Source organism: Tympanuchus pallidicinctus, unplaced genomic scaffold, assembly GCF_026119805.1.
Source record: "Tympanuchus pallidicinctus isolate F22 unplaced genomic scaffold, pur_lepc_1.0 scaffold23, whole genome shotgun sequence".
NCBI lineage: Eukaryota > Metazoa > Chordata > Aves > Galliformes > Phasianidae > Tympanuchus > Tympanuchus pallidicinctus.
In genome coordinates this window covers 5,312,515-5,329,264 of record NW_026294740.1, presented here as the reverse complement: position 1 = coordinate 5,329,264, position 16,750 = coordinate 5,312,515, and the positions used below count along the sequence as shown (strand labels likewise).

General features: G+C 60.1%; 1 protein-coding gene across 1 annotated transcript; it reads left to right on the top strand.

Moving 5' to 3' along the window:
- Window positions 1-12,134: 12,134 nt before the first annotated feature.
- Window positions 12,135-16,381, top strand: CBX4 (chromobox 4). The gene is made up of 5 exons (XM_052687564.1): window positions 12,135-12,338; window positions 12,438-12,481; window positions 13,171-13,236; window positions 13,848-13,914; window positions 14,272-16,381. The coding sequence occupies exons 1-5, from the start codon at window positions 12,270-12,272 to the stop codon at window positions 15,598-15,600; spliced, it is 1,575 nt and encodes a 524-aa protein (XP_052543524.1). The 5' UTR covers window positions 12,135-12,269; the 3' UTR covers window positions 15,601-16,381.
- Window positions 16,382-16,750: the final 369 nt, after the last annotated feature.

Here is a 16,750-nt window from a genome sequence, read left to right as displayed (position 1 = left end):
GTTCTGCTTCTAAGATCCTTGCTTCACTAACCCACACATCTGCAGCTCACGGGGCTGGGACCTTCCCTCTGGCATCAGGCTGTGCCCCAATGCCCAGCGCAGCTCTGCAGCACATCAGATTCCTCCCAGCATCTCACCATCCTCCTCTGTAGGTTTAAGCAAAAAAAAATGGGCTCTTCTCAAAGCTTGTGCTCTTCCTAGGGCACTGCTCAGGCTCCTGGGAAGCCCCTGGTGCAGCACAGCACAGGGATGGGCAGTGGAAGGATGAATGGAGGGAGGAGGAATGGAGGGAGGGAAGGAGAGATGAATGGATGAGTGTTTGGATGGATGGATGGATGGGTGGAGGGATTGATGGACGGAGGGATGGATGGGGAGATGGGAGCCAATGGTGTGGCCACGTGCATCTCCCCTGGACTGTGCTCCCCAGTCCCCAGACCAGACATCCCTGCCCACCTCTGCACTTCTGGCATTTTGTTTTCAAACCCATCATTGTCTGCAAGCTGTTCTCATTAAAACTGATGTTTCACAGCTCACCTTTAAAACAAAGCCCCAGTTGGTCTCGAGGGAAGGGAATATCAAAGAGTTTTTTTTTTTTCCCCCTCTTTCCCTTTGCAATCCCAGTGCTGGTTTGTTCACATCCCTGCAAGTAAATAAATGAGCAGAGCCATGCCATGATGCAGTGGCACAAAAAATAGGAAAACAAAACCAAATGCAGATGCCTCTTCCTGCTGAGCTCCCCAGGGCCATCCCTGGAACACGGTGTGCCAACAATCAGGGCTGGGATCTGCTTGCAGCAGGGACCTGCTCCACCCCATCACACAGTGCCAAATGCCCACGTATGTTTTGCTGGACTCAGAGCTGTACCTCAGTGTTATAACCACAGTTCTAATGAAGGTACTTCTGAAGCAGAATTACCCAAGCAGCTGTTCTTGTGTGAGGTCTGGATGCAGGAAAATTGCCTTTGAGGAGCCAAATCCCTGCAGCCGGGCTGGGTGCTGTGAGTAACCCAACCACATCAGGGGACCCCCAAAACACATTGGTGAGCATGACAGCACCACTAAGAAGGACCTGCTGTGACCCAGCACTGTTGGTCCACTGTTGGACCCAGCGCCTCCAGCCCTCTGCAGGACCGCCCCAAGGACGCACAGAGGTCCTGCTCAGCGGTGGGATGCAGAGGAGGAGCAGCCTCAACCTGTGCCCGGGATTTCTGGTTTGCTTTGGGTTGGGATTGTCTTTCAGGAACCACAAACAAGTCGGGCCGCTTCTGCCTCTGCCTCTGCCTTGCCCAACCCTGTGGTGCCCAGGGCTGTGGCCGGGTGACCGGAGCCACTTCCACAGCTTCACAGCATGGAGCTGCCATCCCTGTGGGCACAGGGGGGATGGGGGGACCTTGCTGGAGTGCTGGGCTCACAGGGTGCTTTTGTGGGGTGACCGCAAACCCCTCCGAGTGCTCCTGGTCCCCAGCACAGGGACCCTTAAGGGAGAGTCCTTAAGGGAGCACAGACAGGGGTGGGCGGCCCACGGGTGGTCCCAGCAGCTGGGTCCTGTCCCAGGAACCCAATTCCCACACACTGCATGGGGGGCGGCTGAGGGAGGACTTCCAGCGGTGACTGGAAACCTTGGAAACGGCCCAAACACCAGCTGGCCTTTGGGCCTTCTGCCAAGGGTAATAAATCTGCCCCGGGGGCTGCGCGGCTGCCAGTGATGCTGGGCGGGCGCTGGCTGTGCCGATGGCTCTCAGGGGGCTGGGGGACCTGCGGGGTGCATGGCTCTATTCTGCTTGGGGATGTGGCACCGCTGGAGATGAACTGCAGAGAGCTGAGAGCTGACCCCACTGCAGGAGCACTGTGCAGAGCAGAGCTCAGGCAGAGCTTCAGGCACGGAGCTGGGCACAGCGAGCAGGGCGAGGAGCAGCTCCCCCAGCTGGAAAATCTCCTCGTTCCCTCCTGCAGGCATGGACTGCAGGAAGAGGGTCAGGCCCCACGCTGCAGCCACCCGCATCAGGAGCTCACAGGCACAGTGATGGCTGCCCTTCATCCCGTGTGCTCAGCCCCGTGCCTCCACGGGCAGCGGGAGGAAAGGGTTAAGGAGCTGCCAGCAGGGATGAGGCGAGGGAATTCAGCTGCTGACGCAGGTAGGAGATCTGCAGGCGAAGCATCCCTGCTGCAGACCCGGCAGCAGCGTCACCACCGTGCTGCCAGCTCCCCCCGCGCAGCACACAGGGCTGCTCCGACCTCAGGGCTGCTGCTCTGCACCACGGGGCCCCGATTCCCAGTGCTGCCCAGGAGCCTAGGGAGGCAGAACCAAGCTGGGGGTCGGGGCACTCCCAGCCCTCACCTTGCTGCCCAAACCCACCTGGCACTGCCATGCACAGCAGCACTGCAGCCCTATGGAAATGCCCAGGGAAGAGCCATGCCCGCAGACCCCGGGAGGGCACTGCTGCAGGGCTGCGTGTGCTGACCCTTCTGTTCTTGAAAAATCACTTGTCAGCAGCTCAGGCAATAAAAGGACTCGGAACGAGTACTGTTGAAATGGGCGGCAAGGGAAGAAATGGGCGGCTGAGACAGGATGCTGTCAGGGATGTTCTGCACGGCGTGGGATGGCTGAGCACAGCACAACGTGGCACGGCACGGCACGGCTTGGCATTGCCATCCCAGGGGAGTGGCAGAGGGGTGACCTGCCGGCAGCAGGCAGCTCGCACATGGCTCTGCTGAGCCACTGCTATCAGAGGACAGAGGCTGCTGTGGCATCGGGACATCGGCTCTGGGGCTCCTGAGATAGGCGTGAGCACGGGCTGTTCCTACCTTGCTGTCCCCAGAACCAGTTACCACGCCAGACCCTATGGAATACAATAGGATAATCGATGGCCTATTGTTGCTGGGCTTAATTTAGCCATTCAGGCGGGGAAGGAACAATGTGAGCGTACGTAAGCAGGAGAAAAAGCAGCAGATGAATCAGCCCTGAGCCCTCGGTGGTGCAGGCGCTGAGTGAGGCAGGCGGACGGACGCATCTGCAGCAGCGCAGGTAATGGGGATGTACTTCGCTTTGTGCAATGCCAGGTCTAAAATGGCTGCGGTTGTGCTTGGTATTAAGCAGCTGCATGGCCATGAATCCCTCTCAAGCTGATCCAGCAGCAGGGATGGAGCTCTGGGGGACGCAGCCTGGCAGGGGCAGCCCCAGTGCCGTGCCATGAGCAGGGCACCATCCCAGGACATCTCCCAGCCTGCGCTCAGCCCGACCCGAAATGTCCCATAAATGGCACTGTGAGTGCCCAGCAGCCATCTGCCTCACATCCCAGCTCAGAGCCCACATCCCTCCCACTGCCCTGCTGCTCACCATGCCCACCCGGTGCCGGGGATCGCCCCGCTCGCTGTTTGCCTTTGCATTCCTGTGGGTTGGCTCACACTGCGCCCCGGGCAGCGGCTGGTGGCACATTCGGGCTTTCCTGTCAGTTAGTCACTGCACTCCGATCTGTTATCTGCTTATCTCTGTTGTTCTCTCCGGGGTTTGGTGAGCCCTGCCAGTGAGGAAGTCCTTAGGAACAGCCAGAGCAGGATCCCAAATGGATGAGTCCTCCCGCACCGCCCCACAGTCCCACAGACTCCACTTTTGCCTCCCTTTTGCTGTCTGGAGGTGGCAGCCGGACAACATTTCCTCCCGATGTGCCGAACTCTGGCCTACAGTCTGTGCTGTGGGGTCCTGCCTGGCTCTGCTCAGCCCAAACACCTGCACCAGGTTTGCTGCATTGGGCCCTCAACCTGCACACTGCTTCCCCGGCTCAGCCCCTTCCCTCAGCATCTCCCCCTTGAGACCCTCGGTGCCCAAGTGTGCCCTGCGATGGATTAACAGCATGGCCTCAGCCTGGATCTCATCCTTGAGCATTCAGCTCCTGATAATGTCCTCAATTCCCACCTCAGCATCTGCAGCAATCCCAGCCTGATCCCAGCCACAGGCACAGCAGCAGCGGGGCACAGCGACACGGCTCTGGCTCCAGCCTTGCCCACCCAGGACAATGCTGCCCAGCACCCACACGCTATCCTGGGCCAGCCAGGCACAGGCAGCTCTGCTGGACCCAGACCACCCCCACTCCAGGGGGCCCCATCTTTGGAGGAGCACCCTGTGCCCGGCCCCACACCCTGCACACCCACGGCACAGAGCCAGCGCCCTCCCCACACCGCCTTTTATGGCTCTGCTGCAGCCGTGGCCCAAACATGGAAGTAGAGCCGGGAGCCGCCCTGGGGGCCCCCCCAGCCCCACTTTGCAGCACAGTACCCACACCTGGAGCCTTGCCCTAACCACCCCCTATCCCATGCAGCCCCAGCCCTGTCCCACACAACCCCATATCTGCTTTTTGCTCCACCCTCTGCACATCTCCTGGTGCGTAGCATTACTTTGCACACCCATGTGCTCCCCAAAGCACAGGACGGAGCGCAGCGTGCATCATGTCCCGGTGCTGCTCACAGCGTTGCACGTTAACAAGCTGTGAGCAGAACTGGGGTGCTGGTACGTACAGCCCAGGTCCCCACCTCACCCTGGGATGCAGGAGGAGAGGGGACAACTGTCACCACCACCACCACTGCCTGCCGGGGTGGGCAGGGCTGGGGGACCCATCCAGAGGAAAGGATGTGCCCCAGCAGCACAACGGGTAGGTGGGAGAAATGAAACTGCCTCCACTGTCCCCGCAGCATCACCCCAAGGGCAGGGTGCTGCCTGTCACCTCCCCTGGGGACCCAGCTGGGTGTGAGCCCCAGCTCACCGCGGGTCACCGCAGATGGGGACAGCATCACCGCAGCGGTGATGCCACGGCCCAGAGGATTTCAGCTGGGGAAAAGCTGAGCTCCGGGGCTGCGTGTGGGTTGTGAAGTGTGAGCGAGGCCAGGCAGCCGTATTTCCTGGCTGAGGGCAGTAAATCCCCACAGATGAGGACAGGGGCTGTTCTTTTAGTGACAGAGCTCCATGAATCAGCGCTGCCGCTTTCTGCACCCCACAGCCTCCTGCTGCCTGGCACGCCTCGTGTCAGCATCCTGTCCCAAAGCCCCCAAAGGGGTGGCTCAGGGCAGTGCCATTGGGCACAGGGCTGCGAGGACCTTCCCTAACGTCTTCCTTCCTGCTCAGTTCAGCTCCTGTAGCACTGTGACCAAACTGGTGCTGGGTTTTCCAGATGCCCTGGGAGATGCACATAGGGTTCCTCACAGTGTGGTCACAGGTCACCTATTGGAATGGGGTTTCCGAAGTCTGCAAAGCTCAGCAGGAAGTGCAATACTTCAGACAGATGTCTCAAAAGCCCTTCTGCTGGGGGATCAGGGAGGAGCCAGGGGATCAGGGAGGTCCTGCAGCCCCAGAGCTGCAATAGGGGCTGATCCTTGATCCTGTTATGATGACCCACAGGGGAGAGCTTTAATCCAGAGGAGAAACCCAAGCAGCCCTAGCAGCTGGAACGGCAACTTTGTCCCCTCTCTGACTACAAACAAGGCACGTGTTTTTGACAACAGTTCTGCATCTCTTTCCTGGCCTGGGTGGAGCTCCCCACTGCACCAAGTTCCCGTGTGAAAACCCGTGGTTAACCTAAGAACTGCACAGCTGGGCCTCAGGGGTTGGAGCAGTTGGGGCACAGGTGACACAGCAGCGAGCACAGTGTCCCCTTTGGATCCTTGGGCTCTTCAGGCACTATGGAGCCATCACGGTGCACACAGGTGGTGCTGAGAGCTGGCTGCAGCCGCGTACCCATCCCTGTCCCCAGTTCTTTCAGTGCTGGTGAAGAAAGCCTGCGAGTGTGCTGCAGAGATTGCAGCGAGCACATGGCTTGGAGCTGCTGAAGTCCTGGGGCAGGGAAATGCCTTTAGGGTGAGAGGGCAGTGTGGTGCAGTCCTGTGCCAGGGTGGCTGCAGAGCACTGCACGTGTTGGGGAGCCGAGCATCTCTCACACCGCCCAAGAGGCAGCTGGAGCTCCCCAAACCTGCTCAGCATCCTCAGGGGAAACCAGACCACGAGCAGCAGCCTAAAAATATCTGCCCAGAGTGCTCAGCTGAGAGAAGGGGAAGCGAGAAGGGAGCGGGGCTGCAGCTTTCCATGGAGAAGCCCCACCCGGGCACAGGGCAGCCAAGCACAAGGAACCTGCTGGGGAGCAGAGCGCTGCAGTGCTTACATGGCCACTGCCAGGGGCTGGCATTGCCCCGATTAACACACGTGTGCAGCCTGGGCTGCGGGTTCTGCCCTGAAAGTACAGCTGGTCTCCCACCCCCATGCAAATCTGTGGCTTTTCCAAGGGGTTTAGCATGGCTCCTCTTGGGTTGGGTTGGGCTGAGCAGCTTTATAGCAGAGCGCTTTCTAGTGACAGTGTAACACACAGGGGGTGGACGGAGTAAATCTTCCCGAAATCTTTGCAAACACAAATATTTGGTGTAATGCACTGAAGGGGTAACGTGGTGGGGCAGTCATTGGGTGGCTGAATGGCTCTGCAGCCAGTCTCCAGCTACACAAGCAGAGGTGACGCTCAGCGGAGCAAAGCAGGGTGGAAGGAAACCAGAAGGGAGGGAGGGAGGGAAGGCTGCAGGGAGCTGCGCTGCTGCCTCGGCTCAGGTGCAGGCAGAATAGAAACTGCCCACAGTGCTGCCGCCCGCTTCCTGCTTGTGCTGCACAAGCAACATGCATGTTCCAGCCTTGTGCGTGCCCCAGCTCCACGTGCATGTCCCAGCCCTGCTGCTTGAGAGTGCAGCTGGGCCCGTTCAGCCCAGACACAGGCTGATGGCACGAATTCTGATGCATGCAGTCCCCACACCATGACTGGGATGATGATGCTGCTGCTGCTGCTGCTGCTGCTGGGGCTCTGCCTGCACCTGCAGCTCCTGAAGGCGGCCCAGCCCAAACCAGTTAATTATCACTGCTGTCTGTGGGCAATTACCCACCTCACCTCCTGCACTGCTCTCCTGCCCAGCCCATGGCAGCACCAAGCTGCAGCGCACACTCCTCAGCTGTGAGCTCAGCGAATAAATCAATCCATCAGCTGCTGGGTGAGCAGCTCAGACTGCCTGGCCTGGCTGCAGGGGCTAATCCTGCTCAGAGGGATTTGCTGGGAGGGTTTGAGTAGGAGATAAAGCTACTGGGGTGCCCTGTCCTATAGTTAGGGCTCATTCCTGCTCTCTGGGGGATGGCACTGGAGCAGTGCAGTGTGGGGTTGCTGCTCCTGATCCAAATGCTGCTCCCTGCCAGCACGGCCCAAGCTTGCTTTGCAGCCACATGGGGTGGAGCAATCAGGTTTTGCTGCATACAGCGATTCCAGCAGCACCCATGATTGCTGAGGTTTAGGCTGATGGTTTCTTTCCCAAGGACGGTTTGAGGACTGGTTTTCCCTGAGTTTAGCGCTCTCTTCAAGATGGCATTTCTAAAAGGAGTCCCAGGTAGAGCGGGTCCAACCCTCTTTGCCTTCGATAACTAAAAGGTCAAAAGGCTGCTTTAGCTTTTCAAAACCAAAATCCTACCCAGGAAGTTTCTTCCTCATGCCCACTATCCAAAGCTGCAGCCCATGTGCTCAGCTTAGAGCTGTGTCCACCTGCAGAGCCCTTATCCATCCATCAGACCGCAGCACCAACCCCTGCATCCAGCCACAGCTTGGCACGTCGAGATTGTGTTTGTAGATGGGAACCTCAGGCTGCTTTCCTGAAAAGGGAGAAGGACCCCGCAGGTATGAGCTTTGACTCACTGCTCCGAGTCGTTTGGTGGTTTTGTTCATTAAGAAGCAGGTTCAGAGGCCCTGCTTCTTCTTGTTGAGGGGGTGTGGGTGTCTGTCTGTCTGCCTGCAGCTGTCTGGCCTTGCCCCTTTGGTGTGAATGGAGCTGCAGCTTCGCAGCCTGCTCTGAAGGAAAAGGGACTTTCTTGCTCTCCTTTCAAGGGAAGGCACAGAGTGCAGTGATCTCTGAATGCCTCCAGTGAGGGCAAAGCAGCACCTCAGTCCTCACCAATGGAAGTATTTGTGGTTCTGAGAATGGGGACAGTGAGAAAAGCTCGCACAGAGCACTCTGGTTCTTCTCCAACTCAGAGCAACTCCTCGCACTGCCCTCAGACTGCAGCCCCAGTGGCAGAAACATGCACAAAGCCGTTTCTGGAAGAGAAAAGCTCATAATTACACTCAGCTGCCAAGGAGCAGCATCAGCTTAAGTGATAAGAGGCAGAGGAAAGCTCAGCCCTCTCCAGGGATGCTCGAGGAACCAAGAGGAGCCATGGAGGAGGTGCAGGATGAGACCGACGGTGCTACACCACCTGCCCCAAACACACAGCTGTGCCTCTGGGGCATAGGGATGCTCCAGTCAGTGCCCACTGATGTGTGCCAGTGCTTCAGGGCTGGGGGATGTTCTGGGATGTGGGACCGGCTCAGATCAATGCTGAGCTCTTCACAGCAGCACTGCCTCCTTCCTCTGCGCTGCTCCTGACTTCCTTGGCTTTAAGAAGCTTAAGGGCAGATGGCCTCAGGCTCCAGCACCCTTGTGTGAGGCTGGGGGTGAGGGCACAGCAGAAGGGCTCTGGGAAAAGGGGGGGGGTTCCCATGTAAGCCCCCAGAGGATGGATTCTCCTGTGAATCCACTGCTTGGCTCTGCCCTCAACACTGGTGCTGTAGAGATGTCAGGCCTGCTGTGGCAGGGGGGCTGCAGGGCTGCTTGGCCTGGGGAGGGAAGAAGTGGGGGCTGGCAGGATGGGGGGGAAGCAGCAATCTGTGATGCTTCCCAAGTGCTGCAGGTGCCGGGTGCTCCGTGTGTTGATTTTCTTCTTGCAGCAGTGTCTGAAAATAGATTCACATATTCCTGCAAAGAGTTTATTGCAAAGGGAGTTTGCTGCTTCAGAATGCCTGTTGTGCATGCATCGCTTCAGCTGCAGCAGCAAAGGGTGGTGGGGATGATCCAGGGGTTTTTCAGCACAAATTCAGAGCAGTTTCCAGCCCTGGTTCCAGCTGGGTTGGCTCTTCCATCACTGTTCTGAAGCAGCTCTGGCCAGCAATATCCGAGCACTCAGCACCAGCAAGGGGGTTTGAACTGCAAGGCAAAGGGGCAGCTTGTATTTAGAAGGAGACGATAATTGCAAGTCAGATTTGCTTGTTCAATACTCTATTGACAGATTTGCCTTGGCAACCTGGAACAGGGTTTCATTGTGTGCATCTTACCTCATGGCATCCTATTGATTGTTGGTGGGGTGCTTTTTATTTCTTTTTTCCCTGAGCCTACCTATTCCTCCTTCCCTTGTCTTTCTGCAGCACGCTGTTGACCTCAGCATATTAGAGCCCGGTGTTCAGAGTGGCCGCTGCTCCAAACGTGAGCCAGGCCTGACAAAAGCAGAAGGGCAGAGCCAGAGCCCAGCTGGACAGGTAGGAATGAATGGGGCCAGTGCCCTCCCCCTCCCTCCAAGGACGCCGTGATGCAAGAGAGTTGCAAAGTCCGTGCCTGGCCGCCTGCAGGAGCGGCCTTGGAGGAAAGGCTACAACTATTAATGAATTAACTTGGTTATTATTTGGTGCTCCTGGCCAGTTCGGGCTGCAGCAGTAAGGGCTGGAAAAGCTGAGAGCCCAAACTGCAGCCTTGGAGCCTCCTTGGTGGAATTAGAGGATTGCAGCTGGAAACGAATTGCTGGTTTGAATTGCTAATAATGATATAGACTAATGAGCAACATCAGAAATGATGGCATGTGCAATCAGTGCTGCTTGATAGCAAACATACAGCAGGTCTGCTGGATCTACCAGCATCGGGGGAGAGGGGGAAGAGAGCACGGCGTGTTTTGGAGAGGCAGAGCTCAGCCCCAAGCTGACAGAGCTGGCTCTGTCTGCAGGGTAAGAAGTTTGTAACTAATGATGAAAAGAATAACCCCAAACAGCTGTCAGCACTGGGTAATAGGAGAGAACACGGGCAGCAGATATTTGAGGGGAAATTGCCTTGGTTGTGCTTCTTAGCACCTGCAGGAAGCCCATCTGGCTCAGGCTGTTTGGGGTTTGTCTCCTACCCAGAACTGCCACCGAGAAACCCAAATTCTTATACAAGTGTGGCCGAGGGGAAAGATGACATCCCCAGAATGTCCATCTGCACCTCACCCCTGCCTTATAGACAAGTAATGAACATTGCATGGTATTAAACCGGCGTTCTCTGGGGCTCTAAAAGGCAGCAGTTGGCTCTCATTCCTTTGGGTTGGTTTTTCTGTCCTGTGATACAGGAATATACATTAGGGGACGCCAGCGGAGAAGAGGCAGCAGTTAGAAACGTCTCCTGCTTTCTTTAGTGAGGGTATTTTATGTGCTTCCTATCAGGTGTCCTCTTTCGAACTGACAAAGGGAAAGCTGTACCAGTTCGTGAACCACTGCTACATGAGCAAGGTAAGAGAAAGAAAATCACCACCATTACAATCATTACTGTGAATCATGTGCAATCAGCTCGCTAACAGAAAGCAGACGATCATCCTTGCAGGCAGCTCCAGCACGGGAGTTGGTGCTGAGCTGCAGGAGCTGTGAACCACGCCACGATTAAAGCTCTCCTAACGATGCTGTTTAGCGTCGCTTTCACCTTTTTGCTTTTCGATTCCCTCAACCGCTTCTCCTCCCGGGGCAGATTCTACAGCCGTGCGAAGGAGGTTTGCTCGCACCTTTCTGAGCACGCACACATTGCATCCCCGCCGCCCGCCCCGTCCCGCTGCCGTCGGTGGGCACGGAGCCGCGCCGGTGCCGTAACGCAGCGCTCGGAGCGGCCCCGCGGCCTCCGCTCGTTTCTCCGTTTGTCCGAACAGGGGGGAAATTGCACCGAATCGCGTTCGTCTCCTGAGCGTTTGGTGTTATTACGAGCATTAGCGGTTTGTGCTCGGCTTGTCTCCTCTGGCAACAGGAGAAGCTTGAAATGTCAAAGGGGAGGGTTAACAAACTCCGCCGGCATAAATTTCTATGAATATATGTTTCTTAGGAAAACCGCTAAGTTAAAAAAAAAAAAAAAAAAAAAATTAAATCTTCCTGTCTGGGCTTTCTTTCGGCTGCTGTTCACAATGGATAATAATTCTTACATTAAGCCCCTTCGGCCCTCCAGGGAAATCAAAATTGTAATATCAGTTTGCTTTTTATTGGCTCGGCTCTACGATCTCGGCGGCTGCGTCTTTGTTATGGTCCCCGGCGCGGTGACATTCAGAGCTGTCTGCGCAGTGCCCCCGCACCGCCGGGCCGGGCCCCGAAGGCCGCCGGCTGCCGCTGCTGCCAACGGGGGGAGGGGGACGGCACGGGGGGCACGGAGAGCACGGGAACCTCCTCGGGGCGCTGCCGGACCTTTGGCAGCGGATCCGCTCCGTTCGAGCTCGGCCCCTCTGAAGTTACCGGGATCCGCGTGGGCAGAGCGGGCACAAGGAAGCGGGACCCGGAGCACAGACCCCGGGACGGGGAGGCGGGGATCACGGCCCCGGGCCGCCCGGAGGAGCCCCGCGCCTGCCGTACCCCGCAACCGCCCGGCCCTCCCCGCTCCACCTGCCCGGAGGAGGTCACGTCCCAGTACCGCACCGCAGCGGCTCCCACCGCACGCCGGGCAGAGAAGGGCCGGGATCCCCGCCCCGCGGCACGGCCACACGTGGGCCCGACCGCCTCGCGTGGACCGAGCCCCGCGCTGCTCTCCATCCGCTCACGCGAGCGGCGAGAACGCGCAGCGCACAGCGGGAGCCCCGCACGCCGCCGCCGGTTGAGGCTTCCGGCACCGGGCGGGGGGAAAGCGCCGCCGGACCGGGGGTCACCCCGCAACGCCGGCTGGAGGACCAACGCCAGCACAACGCCAATTTATCCGCCGTGGGCCGGGACTAGAGGAGGAAGACGCGGCGGGCCCGGGCGCTGCGGGGCAGCCCACGGCAACGAGGAGCCTTCCGGGGGGGGCTCAATCCCCACGCATCCTCGGGGCGGGTTCCGCACCCGCACCTCCGGCCCCGCCGCTCCTCCGGCCGCGCACCTGCCCTCCCCGCGGGGCCGTGCTGAGTCACGCGTGGGGCGGGGGCCGGGCCGCTCGCGCGTGCCCCCCCTCCGCCCCGCGCCCGCCCCCCCTCCCCGCCTCGCTCCCCGGCAGCGCTGCGCCAATCCCCCGGCCCCGCCGTTGACGGGCAGCCGGGCCCGTGAGGCGCCGCCTCCCTGACGTCTCGCTCCGGGATTTGCATGGGTTGCGGTGCCGCGGCCGCCGCGCAGTGTCTGTCGGTTCGGCGGCGGGAGCTGCCGGAGCCCGAGCCCCGCTCGGCCGCAGCGGGCAGCGCGGACGCCCGGCTCGGCCCTTCCCGAGCGCAGCATGGAGCTGCCGGCGGTGGGCGAGCACGTCTTCGCCGTGGAGAGCATCGAGAAGAAGCGGATCCGAAAGGTGCGGAGGGAAAGAGGCGGGGAGGCGGAGAGGGGGGCCGCGGGCGGGCGGGCGGTGGGTCCCGCTGAACGCCCTGTCTTTGCCTCCCGCGCTCCGCAGGGCAGAGTGGAGTACCTGGTGAAATGGAGGGGATGGTCGCCCAAGTGAGTACCGGGCGGGGGACGCGCGGAGAGCGGCCCCGGGGCGCCCCGGCGGGGTTCGGGCGGGCGGCGGGAGGCGGCGGCGGGGCCCGGGCGGGCGGCGGCGGGAGCGGAGCGAGGCGGGAGGCGGCGGCTGATGTGCACCAGAAAATGGCTCCTTCCCCCTTTCCCTCCTCGGGAGTCGGGCTCCATATTGCAGAACCGAGCGGGGGGGGCGGGGGGGTGGAAAGGGGGGAAATAAGGGCTAAAATAAAACCGCGCGGCCCCGCGGGTCGGATCGGGATGGTCGCTCCGGGTGGCAGCGGGCGGCGCGGTCGCGGAGCGCTCGGGGCTGCGTGACACAGCCGGGGGGGGGGGAGGCGGGGAAGGGAGGGGGCCCCGCGCGTCGGACCCCGCGGCCGCGTCCCTCCTCCGCGCCGGGGCCGCTTTAATGGGTCCGGGAAAGGGGATTTGGAAAATTTCATCATGACATGCTTAGAATTCCTCCGGAATAATAACTGCGCTAAATAAACAGTCCTGTCCCCGGCGTACCCCCCCTCCCTTCTTCATCCCCCCCCCGCCCATCCCCCTCCCGCGGGACCGAACCCCGGGCGCGAGCTGCGAAGCGGGCCCGGGGCGCCCGGCGAGAACGGCCCCGACCCCTACACCGCGCCCGGCCCCCGCCTGACCGCTACCCCCGTCCCCTCCGCAAGGTATAACACGTGGGAGCCGGAGGAGAACATCCTGGACCCCCGGCTGCTGATCGCCTTCCAGAACAGGTGAGCTGCGGGTGCCCGGCCCCGCGCCCGGCCGTGCAATTGTAGATGCGTCACGGGGCCGTTCGCCGCCCGGGGGCCGCGCAAGGGCGGACGGGGGGTGGAGGGCGCGGGACGGGCCCGGGGGGCGCGGCCCCGACGGGGCGGGTGCGGGGCGCGGGGCCGGGAGACGCCTCCGGTGCGCGATCCCCGAGCCGTTCTCCCCCCACGCCGCGCTCGGCTGCTGCCCGCGCGGGGATTCGATGCCTGCGAGTGGAGGAGGCGGTGCTGCTGCTGCGCTCCAACTGCTTTTTTTTTTTTTTTTTTTCTTCTGCTTTTTTTTTTTTTTTTTTTTCCTTTCCATGCATTTATTTCCTGTCGTATTTTGGCGCAAACTGTAAACTTCACCCCTCGCCGCGGCGGGGGGAGGCGGTGGCAGGGATGCCGTCCTGCAGGCACGTCCCGCCCCAGCCCTCTTGCAGGACCCCTTCCTGCAGCCCCGTACCTGCGGCTCCGGCCCATTCCCGCTCCCAAAACCTCCCCCTTACCCCCTCCGACACCCGGACCGTGGCACCGCAGGGCGGGGGGTGCAGCGTGGGGGGTTGCAGCCTCACCGTGATGCCATGTTCCTGCAGGGAGCGGCAGGAGCAGCTGATGGGATACCGCAAGCGGGGCCCCAAGCCGAAGCCGCTCGTCGTGCAGGTAAAGGCAATGGGGAGTGGGTCCCGGGGGGCTGCTTTCCTTTCCACGGGTTGCATCATACGAAGGATCTGCGTGCAGCACCCAGGGGATGCGTCCCCAGTGCCGAGCTCATGATGCAGCCCCCGGGCACGGGGCAGTGTGCAGCTGGGTGGCATTAGCAGGCTGCTGGCCCCGGCTGGACTCTGTTCCCAGGCAGCTGATTGAAGGGGGCTTTTCTTCTTTTCATTGCTTCATTAATCTGGAGCAATGCGGGGCCTGGAAGTGGGCGCGGGTTGGGCTGCGCGGCGCACTGAGCGTGCCGGGGGTGGCACCTGCGGCGGGGCCCGGCCAGGCTCAGCCCTCGGCTTTGTGTTGCAGCTGCCCTCCTTCGCCCGCCGCTCCAACATCCTGACGGGGCTGCAGGACCCCACCGTGGACACCCGGCCGAAGCTGGACCTCGGCTCCTCCGGCAAGAGCCAGCAGCACCAGTATGAGCTCAACAGCAAGAAGCACCACCAGTACCAGCCCAACGGCAAGGAGAGCGGCGTGAAGCACCAGTCCCACAGCAAGGGCAAGTACTACTACCAGCTCAACAGCAAGAAGCACCACCACTACCAGCCCGACCCCAAGATGTATGAGCCCCACTACCATCCCAGCAGCAAGGAGCCGCAAGGCCAGGCCTGCTTGGACAACACCAAGAGCCCCCTGGGTGCCCATCCGGATAAGTGGGTGCACGGTGCGGCCAAGAACCTGCTGGGCCCAGTCAAGAACCTCGCTACTGAGAGCAAGAACGGGGCTGAGAAGAACCTGTCCAGTGGCACCGGGCCCCCCCCTCGCGACAGGGTCACCAGCAACGGGCTCGGGGGCAAGATGAAGATCGTCAAGAACAAAAACAAGAACGGGCGCATCGTGATCGTCATGAGCAAGTACATGGAGAATGGCATGCAGGCGGTGAAGATCAAGTCTGGGGAGCCACCCCGGAAGCGGGCGCCGGAGGAGAGGACTGCTAAGAAGGGCGGGGAGGAGAAGCTGGAGGCCTGGAGGAAGCCGGGCGAGGAGAGGGCGGTGGGCAGCAATGGCCTGAGCGCTGCGGAGGGCGAGAGCAGGCAGCCCGCTGCTGAGCCGCAGGAGGGTCCCAGGAAGCCCTCTCCGAGCAAGGAGCTGCCCCTGCCCGTGGCTGAGCAGCCGCTGCAGCTTACCACCAAGCCAGACCTCGTGCCCTGGTCGCTGAGCCCCGGGCACGAGCACAGCCCGTCCTCCATGGGACTGAACCTCTCAAGCCCCAGCGCACGCAAGCGCTGCCTGTCAGAGCCACACGGGGACCATGAGCCCGGCAAGAAGCGCCTGACATCGCGCAGCATCAGTGCCCCCACCTGCCTCGGCCCCGAGCGGCCGGAGCTGCCCGCCCAGCCCGAGGTCATCCTGCTGGACTCAGACCTGGACGAGCCCATAGACTTGCGCTGCGTCAAGCCGCGGGCGGAGGGCAAGGCGGCCCTGGTGCAGGTGAAGCCGGAGGAGCCGCCGGTGCCGGCCGAGCAGCCGCCCGTGGAGCCCCAGCAGCAACCCAGGCAGGCGGCCGAGGAGGAGGAGGAGGAGGAGGAGGCCGAAGGCCTGCAGGATTTCAAGCCCTTCTTTGGGAATATAATTATCACAGACGTGACCGCGAACTGCCTGACCGTCACCTTCAAGGAGTACGTGACGGTGTGAGGCGGCTGCTCCCCATGGGAGCGCAGCCCCGCTGCTGCCCCGTCCCCAGAGCCAAGTGGGGTGGCATCTCCGGCCCCGCTCACTGCGGGATGTGGGGCCCTGCGCTGCCCCACACGGTGCCCACTGCTGCTGCTCCCACTGCGGGTGCTGTGGGGCTGCCCTGGGCGCTGTGGGGCCGGGCGGTTACTCAGAGTTATAGTATTATATTTTAACAGTGCTAACTTGTCGAGTGATTCTTGCTCCCGTTTGTACGTGGTGTTATTGAAATGTATTGTTTGAGCTGAAGGCTGGTCGCCCTCCGACTGTGCTAATATATTTATTTGTAGGTATTTATATAATGAAATATAAAGCCTAGATTTATGGAGTCCCTAGATCACCTTATAAACTATATCAGACGACTATTTTCTGTTCTCCTTTTTAACCATTTGGCATTTGTTAGTCTCGTCCCCCCCCCCACGCCCCGCAGGACCATCCCTGGTATATATTTTTTGATACTGTACACATGTGGTGTTTCTATGTGCAAAAAAAAAAAGAAAAAAAATCGTTATCTAAAGCTAAACGAGCTATTATAGAAATTGCTGCTATTAGAAATGTCTAAACTATAAGCTTCCAGTTATTAATTGCTTGAATGTAAATATTAAATGGAGATGTTTGAAAGTGCATTTGATGTCTGCGGCGGGTTGGGTCGGACAGCAGAGCCCGGCTGCTCCCAGGGCTGCATCACGGGGGAGAAATGTATCATGCAATCATGGCAAAGGATTATAAACCTTTATAAAAGCTACCAGGATTTGGAGTGCGTTTGTTATTGCATACAAACAGCAGGGCTGTGCTGGGGGGTCCCGAGCGTTGCTGTGGGTGACAGCAGGGCTGAGGTGCAGTGCTTGCAGGATACGAGTGGCCTCCTCCAAAACCTGGGGGTGAGGGTCCCTGTGTCTTTTGAGGTGGTGGCTTCTTGGAACCACGTGCTTGCAGGAGTGCCGTGGGCTCAGTTGTGCTCAGCTGGTGCTTTGGCTTGAGGTTGAGTTCCTGAGATCTTAGCTGGTAATAATGCGTGTATACGAAAGCTTCAAGTCTGTGAGAGGCAGAACTGTGTGGTTTGCATGAGGCGGAGCTGGCAGGCACACTGGAGCTTCCTGGGGCTGTGCCCTTT